We start from the raw sequence: 13,781 nt of genomic DNA on the forward strand, positions 1-13,781 counted from the left end.
TTAGACTTGGTCTCCCTAGACATCAGTGGGGAATCTTTTAATGATATGGAAGACTTTTGCATCACACTTTAGAGTGCACTTCTAAAAAAATGCCAGATTTTCGGTATCAGTGCTTGAGCTTATAAACTGGAAAAATAATAACAGCACCATCTATATAAATAATCAATAAAGTCTTCTTACTAGTATCCCTCATTTACTAGCATTTTTTAATATTGGATATTTGTTAATGTCTATCTTGATGTATCTTTACTACCTGTATTCTTATAGATCTTGAAATGCTATCTAATTAGTTTTTAGAGTTTATCTAGTTTCGTAAATTCTTTTAAATCAACTTTCTTGTCTTCTCCTAACCTCCCATGTCACCCTGTTTTTTTCTTTCTTTTTTTTTTTGTTCTTAACCCTTACTTTAGGCAGAAGAGTACCGATCAAAAAACTAATACGGTGTGGTTCAAGTCCTGTGCTAGTGCGGAATAAAGTGACATCCACAAACTGCGGCAAAACATCACGGAGGTCTCAAAAACACAGTAGTGTTTCCCACAGACCATACAAGGACAGGGTGGTTCACTTACTGGCACTGAAGAATTACAAGAAACCAGAGCTACTTGCTCGCTTGCAGCGAGATGGTGTCAACCAAAAGGACAGGAATTCCCTTGGAATTATCCTCAAGCAGGTGAGGTCACAGAGTTTGTGCCAGCAGTTTTTCCCTCCTGCTGTTCTTTTAATTGTAGTTTCGAGCTGTGTTACTCCAGTGTTTAAATTAGAAAATAATAAACAACTTGGGTAATGGTCCCTGTTTTTAAGTTTTTCAGTAACCTTTACACAGATGCCCCAGACTGCAAGTCAGCATGATGAGGGGAAGGGCAAATTAAAAAAATTTTGTGGAGTGGTTTTGTTTTGCTAGAATGGCAGGCAATAATTAACTATTTCTAGCTCTGTTTGTCCTGATGTCTTAGTTTTTCCTCGCTCTTACTTGGACTGTTCAGCTGCTCAATTGAGAGAAACTGACCACATGTACTCTCAATTCTGTGAAGTAGTTTGTCATAGTATTTAGTATTTCTTGTGACAAGTTTATGAGGAGAGAAGTTTGGTAATTGCATAGGTTAGAATTTCAATTGAGTGTAGCTGGTGACCTGTAAAGGTACTTGGCTTCTCTTGGGAACTGTTAGAATTGTGATGCAGGGAAGGGTGTTACAGCCAAATCATAAATGAAATAGGTGGTGGTGGTCCAATTTTGAGCATAGCCTTTCTTTGGTGTCATGTGGATTTTGTCTTTATCTTACTTTAAACCTTTTTTTATATTCAGTGACTTTTCCAGTGCTCCGTTAAGTTCCACTTGTATTTCTTTATCACATCCATCAAAATTATTGGTAAGCTTATAATGTGGTATTGGTAAGCCTATAATGTGGTACAGGTGAAAGTTTTAAGCTGTGTGTTTGAGAGCATCACTTAGTAATTTTCTACAACAACCGTTCAGAAAAGGCTTTTTGATGTATAAGATGGCAGTGGCTTCTCCCTTACTTTTTAAATATTTGCTGTATCAGTAGACTGTGGCTGAATTGTGCATGAATTAATATATAAAGAAGGAATATTTCTCATTTATCAAGGGAAAGAAGTGTTTTAGAACCTATTAAAGTGAGTAAAATTCTACATTTATGCAGCTTTGATCCTACACTGAATTTTAAAAACTCATTCCTTGAATATGTCAAGTGTTGTTGCTTTGTTTACACGGTGCAATAGTGGTTTTTTTACCCTGAAGACATACACAATTGAACGAGATCCGTGTTCTTACATACAGATTGAAGCAGTCAATTTATTAAGTCAATTATAAAATTCCAAAAGATCAGTTCTCAAGAGGGTAAAAGGTGCAAAAACTTTGTGTCCTGTTTCTCTTGGCAATGTTTAAGGACACTTTCTTGGAGTCTGTTCCCTTTATGTGGAGTAGACTACCCCAGGCTGTTGGTTTGCACTCAGAAATGGTTGTGTTAGCAGCACTAAACCCTGAAAAGCCTTGCTGACTCTTTTTTCCAGCTTCGTAATAAGGGGTTTTAGGGGGTTTGGGGCTTTTTTTTTTTTTGGGGGGGGGGGGGGGGGGGGGGGGAGGGTGGGGGGGGAAGCTGTGTGTGTGTTTTTTTGTACAGATCTAAAAGCAGCAGCCAGAACTTGGTAAGATCTAATACACACAGATTTGCTTCTCTTAGAATCTAGCCTTCGTTCTCTTTTTAATGAGTGAATTACTGTTTCAGGGTATCTTGGTTACTTTGGGTTGGTTTGTTTGTTAGTTTTAAGCTGGGAACAGACAGACACACAGACAGACATGAATTAGTATTTATCACTTTTCATGTTTTGGAGGAAAAAATAGGCAAAGCTGTGAAAAGGCGAGTTATTCGGCATTTTGTATTAATGGAGAGCTTTTCTTTGAGGTTTTCTCTGAAACTCTGAACAGGTGTCAAGTGATGAAGTCTAAACCACCACTTTAGTGGTCAGCAGTCTCAGGGTTTTACTAACTCATTTTAACTTTTTGATTATGAGGAAGATATAAACCCATTTTATTTTCAAAAGTGTACAGCAAGGCATGCACGCAGCCTTCTCGCGACAATACTTTGCTGTAACGAATCCTGTGTCTGCAAAATTAAGAGTGCTTCTCCTTAATTTTTAGCACTCCTTAAATGTTTTAGCACTAAACCTTGTTTTCAAAAAGTAACTTGCTAGATGTGAGTAGAGTTACTTTTTTTCCCCAATTGGCAAAACATTGATATGGCTTAAAACTAATGGCATAGATTAAATAATTAATCTTTGTACTTGAAGTAGTTCAGGGCTAGTTGGGTTATCGCAAAACACTGTGCAGTAGAAAGCTTTTGTGTGGCTTTTAAACAGAATTGCTTTTCTTTCTCAAGCCAAATGATGACATACTGTGGTCATTAATTGGATGATGGAAAAAATGCATTGTTCCATGGATAGTCTGCTCTGCCATCCCAGTATAGCTGTGTAAAACGAAAGAACAGCAGGTTTCCTCCTGCAGTTGAACAAATCTGAATGTGTATGTGGAGGATAGCATTCTTCAGTTGTTAAAAAAAGAAACATAAATAAACAACTAGGCCTCTTAATGTAAAGTTTTGGCGTAGTATTGGCTGTATTAAAGACAATATGGTGAGGAGAGAGGTTTTCATGGAGTATGTTTCATACAGCAGCAGTGTGGGATTTTCTTACATCCAAATTCCTACCTCTCAAATGGGTCGCATTTTTTTTAAATTGGTGCTCATTACGTGAGAGCCACTTTTGATCTTCACATCTGACAAACCTGGAAAACTGGTGTATGATTGCCTTTTCAGCTTTGATTTAGCTTTGCAGTACCAGTCTTATTTCTGTAGTTCGCATTTAGGTATAATGAGTGTTTATTTTCTTAAATGTCTGCCTGTAGGTAGCCAGCTTGAATCCAAAGGATAACTGCTACGTTCTGAGGGATTACTTATTTAAAGACATTCAGAAAGATTGGCCTGGATACACTGAAGAAGAAAGACAGTCATTGGAGTTAATACTTTCAAAGTAAGCTCAGTTTCCAGGGGAAGGAAAATAGCCTTCTAAAAAACTTTCTCTGGGAGATGAATGTCTGTCTTCCCTATAATGAAATAACTATGACATAGACATTTCTGCTTGTAACCTGATGTTGGGTCATCCTTACAGGAAGTTAAATCCACCTCAGAGTGCCGCCACTGCCACCACTACCAGCAGCGATTCGGTCTCTGCTGCAACTTCTAAGAACAATGATAAATCAACTACTCAGGTATGTTTTTGGGGGGTGTGTGTGTGTTTAACATTATTTACAATGTATTAAGATTTAGCACACTTTATATAAAGATTCATCACACTTTATAGAACACTATATAAAGTTGTGAAGCACTAACAGACTTTTTAACACATGAAAAACTGAAACTTTTATTTCTAATTGGTTTATTTTTTTATAGAGGGAGGTTTGCACTGTCAGAGAGATTTGACAAAATGTCAAAACCCTTACAGTCACGTAGCTTAAGGGCCGCTATATTTATCATTCTGTATTTCAGAATGTTTATTAAAATATTTGGGAAAATAAACAATTGCTCTCTACACAGTATTTTGTAAACACACCTAGGTCTCTGACAAAGATGAGCCTTGTCATGTTTGAACAGCCAACACCTTGGCCTAAATCACAACTGACCATGCATCGCATGTTGACCTTGCAGAAGCCTTGTAGAGTTTCAACTCACCTGCTGAACTTCTTGGTTACCGTTACTGTTACACAACCCTGTACTATGGTTAAATACTTAAAACTGTTTTGTATTGCCACATAACTTGTTTATCTTGATGTGCCTGAAGGTCTTCTAAAGACAAGACATGTATGTTTTTGTTACATGGCTGTATGTGTTCAAGGTTTTTGTGGTATGGTAGTTAATAATACACAAAATATGCACAAACATCCTTGTGCTACTGTTTAAAGCTTAGGAAGGTCTAAAATAAAGACAAATTACAGTGGTGATCCACTTGGAGGAATATGTTTTTAATTATTTTTCCATATAGGCATCATTTAAGCACCTGTTTTGATTTAGGGTAGCCCAGGTATGAAAAGGCAGATCTGAATCAGCAGGTACATCTGCCTCCCCACAGCCTTTTCAGACTTAAAATGCACGTGTCCTGTTTTCCTATCAATACAAGAGGATTGTATTGATAGCATATCAATATGCAAACACTTTTAGAAGAAGTTTGGAAGATTTTGCTTAAAAGGCATCACTTTAAGGAGAAATTTGATACCTTCTATGACTAAAACTGCACACTTCAGTGCACACAGTGTACAGGGGTAAACTGGGAGGTACAGAAAGTCCTTTATCACCGAGATAACCACATTTAAATGGAGGAGGGAGGGCACACCTCTGTTTTTTCCCCCCTGATTTTCTTCCAGTCAGAGCATGAAATGCTACAGGTCCCAGCGACCTCTGTGCGCTTGCCTCTGTACACACGGAGTCTGGATTTATTTCAGCAGGGTGGCACAGAGCTGTGTCTGGCACTCCTGGTCCAAGCTGTCGCTTATACATCAACCTGAGCAGCATATGTTTGCTAGGCAAGGTGATGTGAGCCAGCGTTGCACCTGGAGAACAGCTGGGATGACAGCTTAGGGGAACCAGGGGCTTTACCTGTTCTTATCAGCTTTGCACTTCACACACCCTGGTAAGCTCACTGCCGTATGCTTCTTGGGGCTGCTGTAGTCAGCTGTGTGGCTGTGTGACAGCAAAGGCTGGCTCTTGACCTGGTGTTTCCAAACAGGGATTGGTACCTGAGCAATAACCACCTGACCTCATTTCGGTGACGCCTTTGGTAGTAGAGCTGCTGTAGAGAGCATCTTTCTCCCAAAGACTTTTAGCTGTAGATTTGAAGAGCAACTTGCAAAGTCATAAGATTAGAAACCTGGGATGTAATACACCATGTATTTAGCTGTAGTACTTCTTTGTTTGACAGCTCTTGTTAGGGAAGGTGTGTTTTCAACAATTGCCTGTTAAGAAATGCTCCTTTTGCAGAACGGCAGCAAAACTTAATTCTGATCTTGTTTTTTTGGTTGGTTTGTTGGTGTTTTTTTAATTATTACAGAAACGGCATTCGAGTCCCATTTCTGTCCGTCACATGGGCAAAAAGCAGAGGATAGCTCATCAGAGCAATCGAATGTACCCCTTGCTCAGCAGCCACCTGCCAGCCCTCAGTGCAAAAGCCACCACTGCCCCTCTGCTGTCCACCACCACCACCACAACCATCTTGACTCCCTCTTCTGCGTTGCTACCTTCCACATGCCTCATTTCCAGCACTCCTCAAGTTGCCTTGTACAAATCCCCCAGCACCCCTAAGGGGCAGGGGTCACAAAAGCTGCCGGTGGCCACCTTCAGTCAAAATGGAAGTATCGCCTGTGAAGTGCAGCAGGAAAAACATACCTCTCTGACTCCTTGTGGAACCCCAGTGGCTCCCGCCGTGCAGGTGAAGCCTCCTGTGTCTGCCGGCAAGAAGCCTGTGGTGTTGCACAAAAAGTCCTGTAATGTGAAAGAGCATGAGAAGAACAAAAGCAATACGCAGGATGTTAGGGCAAGTGAGGAGAAGAAAAACGCTAGTGAAGAAGAAACTAGCAACTGGAAAAAATCCTCCGATCTGGATTCAGGTGATGGTATTAACACACTGCTTTTCCTAACTGCTGTATGGGTAATCCTGGTGAAAAGGGACCGCCAAGAAAATGGTCTGTTTTTTCATTTGCTGTATGTTAAGTGCTTTGCCATTATCCCTACTTTATGGTCATGAAGAATCATTTTTTTGTTTTTGCCATTGCATTACCTTGTAAATGTTAGTTTGAAAAAAAGAAGGAAAAAAAACCCCAAACAACAAAAACCACAACAAAACCCAGAAGCTGTCCTCCTGGAACTTCATCTAAATTTAGGTTCATTTTAAAGAATTCTCACTGTGTAGTACAAAAATAATTAGAAACATTAAATGGATCGCTGTTGGGCAGAAACTGGTGAAGAGGAAGAGCTAGGTGCTAGAACAACACAAGGAATGGATTTTTTTTTGTTTAGCTTGATTTCCAGTAAACTGACAGTTTACTGAAGCTTAATCCACTTTTTCCCATCAGCCAATTGTAAAGTCTGTATGCTGAAAATAAAAACCTGTGATGCATATTTATAGCATACTAGTTTACTTAAACACACAGATGTAAATGTATTTCATTGTGTATCACAACACAAGGTTCATCAAACTCTCAGAGTCTAAAACCTACATAAACTGATGTGGTTTACTAGAGTTCTGATTTGAACTGGGCTGTGGGCTCCTCTCCATCTTAGCTGCAGAATTTATTACTTCAAAAGATGTAGAAATGGTACACGCTTAAAATGGCATTGAAAAGCTTAACAGAAGTGCACAAAGAGTACTTGATTTCTTAACATGCACACACACACAAAATAGGGCAGAGTTCAGCTCCTGTGTTAAATCTGCGTGTTAACTAATTTCAGTGGTTTGACTCGCAGATTAGAAGTCAGGTTTAGCTCTCTGCTGTCACAGCTTGGGAGGCATCTTTAGAGTATGCAAGGTGCCTCTTTGAACTGATGGTGTGCTTTGAGATGGTCTTTCCACATTAGCCTGGACATACCTCAAGTGCCTGCATGGTTTGGGATTGCTTTGAATTCGTAAACATCTGACCCGTCTTTCTCCAGAAGCTGGTAACAAAATTTTGAACAGCTAGGGAAGGAAAAAATCTGTACAGCGTTTCAAGTTAGTGCTTACCCTGAAGGTTTCAAATGGTCCAAGCCAGAATGAACTTGAATTTTCGAAAATCAAATGCTTGCAGGAAAACTGTTCACATAAGTTGGTTTTACATACTGTGACTATTAGTATTACTGTTTGCTTTTTTCTCAAATTTTGTTCCCACTTCTGCACTTCTCTTTATACTCTGCTGTGCCATGTAATAATCGTAATATTAAAAGCAGAAAAATTGAGTAGAACATCACATGATAGCTCTTTTCTCCCCCCATGGCTTAAAGCTGAGATAGCTTAGAGATTGGCAAGAATGTTGAGTGTTAGCAGAAATACTGTGTTTACACAGTGGCCATGTAAGTTAATAGTGAATATAAAGGATTGTGTGTTTTTTAAGCTCGCCGCAAAACCCCAAATGAAAAGCAGAGATTACCAGGACACTTGAGTGTTCCTCCTTGTCCCAGCTAACTTTTTCTTACAGCAGCTAATGTTCTTATTTATCAGAAAGATAGGAGGCTCCTGAAATATTCCTTTAAAAACAGGGATTAGAGATTAAGCATACTGTGCTTTCTAAATGCCATTTAAAAGAGCTAAAGAGCAATTTACAAGTGCAAATAACTTTCAAACCCAGTATTGCCATGTTAATGAGGAGCAAGTCTTTGTTGCAGGTTATTGAAGCCTGAGTGCCAGTAACCCATATACAATAGTATTGACTTTCCCACTTCGAAGAGTGCTGAAGTTAAATCTAACTTTGGATATCTGTAATTGGCAAGGAAGGAGGAATAAAAAACATGGCATGAAAAGAACTTAAGCTTTCTACTCTATTTCTCACTGGAACTCGCATGTTGGAATAGATACATATCTGTCTACCTCTGTGTCAAGCTGTTGTCTTTTGTGCAGCTACATTTGTTGCTGCATAATTTGAATTGCTGTGCAGATGCCACATCACGTCTTCAAATAAGAAAAACTGACCTTGGATGAATACTGTGGTAGCACAGAACCTGTAGAATAAAGTAGCCGTGCCCTCTTTCTAAACCCCGGGACTGCCTACTGTGGAGAAGGTCATGTGAGCCCTATTATTAACTTACAGTGCTTATTCAGAGTAATTTACTGTGAGAATAAAACTCTAAAGGATTATGTTTTCAAGCCTGTCAGGTTAGTATTGTTCAGCTATATTAAAAATCTGTTTTATCACAAGTATCAAAATTCTGTTTTTCTGTAGGACTTAAAGAAACTTGCACTGCCTCTGTAGAATCTCCTTCCTCAACATCTGAACAACCAGACTACATCCTGTGAGTAAAATGATGAAAACTCTCTTGCCACTGATGGAAGTAGTTGAAAAATCACATATAAAAACTCTCATTTAGCTGCAAAATCAAAAATTTACCAAAATGTAAATTTAGAAGAATGACATGTAATTTTAGAATAATGACAAGTTTCTTTAAGTCACTCAGCTGCCTTATTCAAGTACTGGTGAGTTTTAAACACTGAGATTGTCCCTTAATTATTGCAGGGGAAAAGAAGTGTAAAAAGAATTTTTGATATACTGTAGAAGAAGATTTGAAATGCTTGATTACATTCTTCTATAAGAACACAATTAAAAAAAACAACGAACCTGTGCTGTTTTCTTTGTAGAGGTCAGGCAATACAGGAGGAAAGCTGAATGCAAAATACTGAATATGTAAATTTGAACATCTTTCCTGTGTTTTCACTGCTTAGTGTTTCTAAGCTGGAAAGCTGGGGAGGGAAGATGGCAGACACTGAAGTCCAGCATTACAAAGCCTTTATATGAGCTAACAGGAGTTAACTATCAAAGTTATTTCTAAAACTTTGGTGTAGAATGGCCACTGACTAACTTGAAGTTACAGGAAAATTGTCCAATTACACCATAGAATTGCAGACTGAAGAGCTAGAGCAAACAGAAAAATCTCAAATTCAGATTTTAAATTTTAGCTGCTTAATTTTGACTACAAAGCAAGACAAAAATGCATTATTTGACTTGCACATCAAATGTTACATATCTACAATGACTGGCATTTTGCAGCCTATGGAATTACAGAAGGGCTTCCTGGTGAGTTTAATTTTAACTCCTTAACAAGCTGGCACACATTAGATTAAAATTCCCAAAAGATAAAATTTTCCTTCTATATAAAAAAGTTTTTAATCTATATCAAGTATTAAAGAACTTTAAAATTAAATAGCTCTAATAACAGAATCATTTGGTTGCCTAAATCCTTTTTTAGAATATTTAAACTTTTCTACCAGGAAGAGTTTTCATTACTGTTGTAAAAAGAGAAATAGCTTCCGCAAATGCCCAGTGTCTGGGCTTTTCCCTCACTGTTTTATCAGTGGGCTTTTTTGAAAATGTGAATGTTGAAAGAGGCTGCAGTAGAATAACTGGAATAACTTGGTCAGTGCAACCTGAATTTCTAGTAAAATGCTCTTCTCGTGGGAGGATAGGCACAGTGGGGAGCAATCTCACCTCTTTCCTTTGCTGGAAGTATGAGATTGAGAAGGTTTTGATGGGCCTTCAGTGCTCAGAGCTGAAACGAGCACCATGATAGGTAAAGCCAGGATGAGCCTGACGCTTGCGGGCAGTGCAGTTGTGTGGCACCAGCTGCAGAAGCAGCGTTGTTGAGTCCCCTCGTTGTATTTGCAGTGAAGGAGTGGAGGGAGAAGCGTGTCTATCTGTTAAAATGCTACACATTGCCAGGTTCCCCAGCTTCTGCCCAAGGAGTAAGGTCAGCAAGGGTGGTCAGACCTCCCCATAGCGCCTGGGTGCATCTTCCATCTGCATTAGAGCAGATGGGGTGGTAGCACCCTGCGTCATATTTAATGCTGTGAGTGATGCTTTGTGAAAAGACTGAGAGTTAGTCTGGTCCTGCAGGGAAGCAGTCTAGTCCTTCGTGCATTAGCTAAGAACTCAAACCTGTGTTTAATTCCCAGCCTCTGCTGGGTGAAAATGAGCAGATTCAGCTCTTTGCTGTCCGCTTCTCAATCAGCTGAGGGCGGTGACACTGAGGAGTAAGGTATGTGGGTTTTGGTAATCTACTATTAAAGTTGCATGTCAATAGCCATTGCTACAAGCTTAAAAAAAAAAAAAAAAAGAAACGAAAAGAAAAAAGCCTTCATGCAAGTTTTCATGAAGTTGGTTTAGTTCTGATTGGGATTAAAAGCTTTAATGAAGAATCCCTGTGAAAGGGGCAACATCTGGAGCAATCTCAGAGATAATCAGCTGGCTGTAGTGTCCTGGAAAAAAATGAGGTCGAGCTGTTTCAGACATCTGCCTGATCACTACAGAAAGATTGAAACCTGAGAGCAGCTGACTTGCAATTTGATCCAGTTTAAAGGACTTTGGTAGTTTATTCCAGCTTCTCTTCCTGTCTTTCAAATGCTGCATAATTCATGAGTGAAGGTACTTTCCATCTTAATATAAAGATTATGAGAGTAAAGGAACTCAAGCTTTCTTTTTGCTTAAACTTTGCTTAGAAGAAAACAAAAATGGATTCCTGTTTCTTTCCATTTCTACTCATTTCTTCCCTCTCCACACACTTCGATTGCAAGTGCTTTGCTGGGCTCTTGCCCTATGCTAGGACTCTTGCTGTGGGCTGTAGCCGGTAGTCCGCCTGTCACTTTACAGGTACCTCCCAAAATGTTGAAGGGCACCTGCAGTTTTCCTTTAAAAACCCTCTAGTGCTCTAATCAGGTTCATCTGACCTGGGACACATCACTGACAAAAAACGTTGTCTGCATTGGTACAGACTTTCAACTTGTTAATTTTTTATTGCTTATGAAAATCAACCTAAGGGTCGTTTGAAGGATTTGTCCCTGTGTGGAGGTGCCTGTGTTATCCAAAGAGAACCAGGTCTTCTGGCTAGGGGAACCAGAAGTATTGGTGTGATGGCGGTGCAAAGTGGTATCTGTTACTCACATTGCCACTTTGTGCTGGATTTGTCTAATGAGCTTGTTAAATTCACTCATGTTGACCTGAGGGAGAGGGGAATGAAGCAAGTTTCAATCACATCAGTCATGGGATTTGCCCTCCTTAGGAGGTGAGGTGATGAGATTTTTTTTTTCTTTTGTTCCCAACTTGTCTGCAGTTTGTTTCTGTTGCTGTTTTGCAAATGCCTTAGTTGAGTGGACAGCAATGGAACTGGTTTTCATGAAAATAATTAATTTTATCCTTAACTAGGCTTTGCTGTTAGGCACTAATGTAGCCAAAAACCTAGCTGCATCCAACTCCATAATTGGAGTCACTTATAAAAATATAATGAAAATGAATTTTCAAAAGTAAATGTTACTTAACTGACCTGTCCTTTCATGGAGTTTATAATCTAGCAGTTTCTCTCCCTCAGTGAAGCTGATGTGTTTATTGGTCCTTCTATATTTGTATGATTGCTAATGTTTTCTAAGTATGCCACATATATTTTTCTTTGCCAGCTTCTGAATAAAAACTCTAAAAAGTACAATATTGGCAACTGTCATAAAAGTACGGTAGATTTCTGTAATTACATAAATGTGTTCTCTTGGAGCACATGTGCTTATCTGTGGAAGCAGTCAGTCGCATAGTTAACTGACTTAATGCTTGGGTATCTACACTTGATATTCACTGACCGTGATGTAAAATTTCACATGTACTTATTTTTCCATTAGAAAATACACAGCTATAGGCTCATACAATCAACGCCAGAGTTACGAGGATGACTTCAATGCGGAGTTTGATGAATACAGGACTTTGCATGCTCGAATAGACAGTGTCATCAAGAGATTCACGCAGCTTGATGAACTGCGGAAGAGTCTTTCTCCAGGGTCCAAAGAATATGAGGTAAAGAAGGATAAAACTGTGAAGATTGTGTTTCATCGCTCTCTTAGCCCTTCCAAAAGCCCACATTTTCAGCAGGGCAGACTCTTCAGTATATTAATCTATTAAATTAGATTAATATCATTTTAAAAGACTTGTCAGGTTCAATGTCTGAGACTGAGTAATAGGTCACGTAGCTGGAATTACCAGAGTGGCTCAGACTTTGCTGACTGCCTTAGCATCCTTCCAAGGTGGTTGCTGTTACACAGAGTAGGGAGAGGATTGGAAGCACATGGAAACCAGCGTCCATAATACCAAAGCTTTCCTGCTCCTCTGTTTCCCATGATTTTATACACTTAACTAAACCTACTGCCACAACTTACTCATCTCCCAGGTGGCTGATCCTAGCTACAGTTTTCACAAAGAGAGTTAAACACCTGATATTCTGGTTTTCCAACCTGGACTTCTCTGTGTTGGACATACAAATTTCAGATATTTGGTATTAGGGTTCTTTAATTCTCTGTGCACGCTGAGGATTTTGGGTTGGCTTTTATTGCATTTTTGGCCAGATTGCAGATGTGTTTGTGAGCAGAGGGAGTATTTTAAAATCCCTGGTACTGCTCGATCAGACAAAGGGAAGTCTTGTAGACCCTGCTCAGACCCAGACCATGCTCGGGCCCTGCGTGGGCTAGCTCTGATTTTTGAAGTTTGAGGAAACCCTGCAAAAAGTTGTTCAGCCCTGAAACTCTACCTATTTGAGCTGTCTGTGAATGCACAGCAGCTTAAGTGACTGCTCAAAGGGAATCTTCAAACACATGCTCCCTTTGTTGTCTGTTTAGAGGTTTAATTGCAGATTTTGCGTGATATGGGGAGTTGAGGGTTTATTTTTGCAGTGCCAGGAGAGTGGTGGCTCATGGATAGCGAAATATCTAGAGGAAAACTGAGTATATTTTTAGCATTTTACATAAATTTGCATTTTCTGACAGTGGTGAAATGTTCCTCATATTGTCTTCATGTACTTTTTTTTCCTTGAAGGTCTTTTGTGAGGAAGTCTTAGAAGAGTATCAAAAGGTAAAAGAGGTATGTGTAACACCAGATTTGTGGAAGGTAGCAGTCACCAAGACTGGCTCAAGGCTATTTTTAAGCAAAGAAGATGAAATACTAAACTCTGCAGAAATGTTTTCATGCCCAGATTTTCATTTTACCTCATCTTTACAGTCTTATCCCAGCTACTATGAAGAGAAACACAGATGTGAGTACCTCCACAAGAAGCTGTCTCACATCAAGAGAATGGTAGTGGAATTCGACAGACAGCAGGCAGAGACGTGGCACTACGCCTTATTTGGCCAGCACAGTTGAATGAAGCCTGTTTATTTAAAACTTAGTTGCTCAAAGATTCTCCAAGTTAGTATCAAACCTCTGCATTACATAAATTTCAGTATTAGTAGACTTAAGTTAACTACTTGTGGTGTTGGTGGTGTTTTATTGTTTGTTTGTTTGTTGGTTTTTTTTTCATATTTGAAGCTGCTTTTTCTGGTCCCTTTTCTTCAAGAGTTACGTTTGTCCATTGAAGTAATTCTGTCAGTAGATGCTGGGGACCCAGTGCCTTTACTATGAAATTGTGACACTTTAAGAAAATATTGTCTTAAACTGAAATGTGTTTGGGTAGGTATAAGCCTGTTTTCTGCCCTTCCTTGTTAATGCAAACTCTTTGCCTTAAATGGTAGAA

At 39.2% G+C, this 13,781-nt stretch overlaps 1 protein-coding gene across 1 annotated transcript in view; it reads left to right on the forward strand.

The window, feature by feature from the left end:
* Positions 1-13,411, forward strand: part of ELL2 (elongation factor for RNA polymerase II 2) — a 36,707-nt gene extending 23,296 nt beyond the window's left edge. Inside the window, exons 5-12 of the mRNA XM_055698314.1 lie at positions 411-670; positions 3,419-3,543; positions 3,682-3,781; positions 5,614-6,175; positions 8,474-8,543; positions 11,905-12,076; positions 13,088-13,132; positions 13,271-13,411. Coding sequence (XP_055554289.1) covers positions 411-670; positions 3,419-3,543; positions 3,682-3,781; positions 5,614-6,175; positions 8,474-8,543; positions 11,905-12,076; positions 13,088-13,132; positions 13,271-13,411 — 1,475 coding nt within the window. The remainder of the gene's footprint in view (positions 1-410; positions 671-3,418; positions 3,544-3,681; positions 3,782-5,613; positions 6,176-8,473; positions 8,544-11,904; positions 12,077-13,087; positions 13,133-13,270) is intronic.
* The last annotated feature ends 370 nt before the right edge of the window (positions 13,412-13,781 follow it).

The sequence above is a fragment of the Falco cherrug genome, chromosome Z, assembly GCF_023634085.1.
Source record: "Falco cherrug isolate bFalChe1 chromosome Z, bFalChe1.pri, whole genome shotgun sequence".
Classification (NCBI taxonomy): domain Eukaryota; kingdom Metazoa; phylum Chordata; class Aves; order Falconiformes; family Falconidae; genus Falco; species Falco cherrug.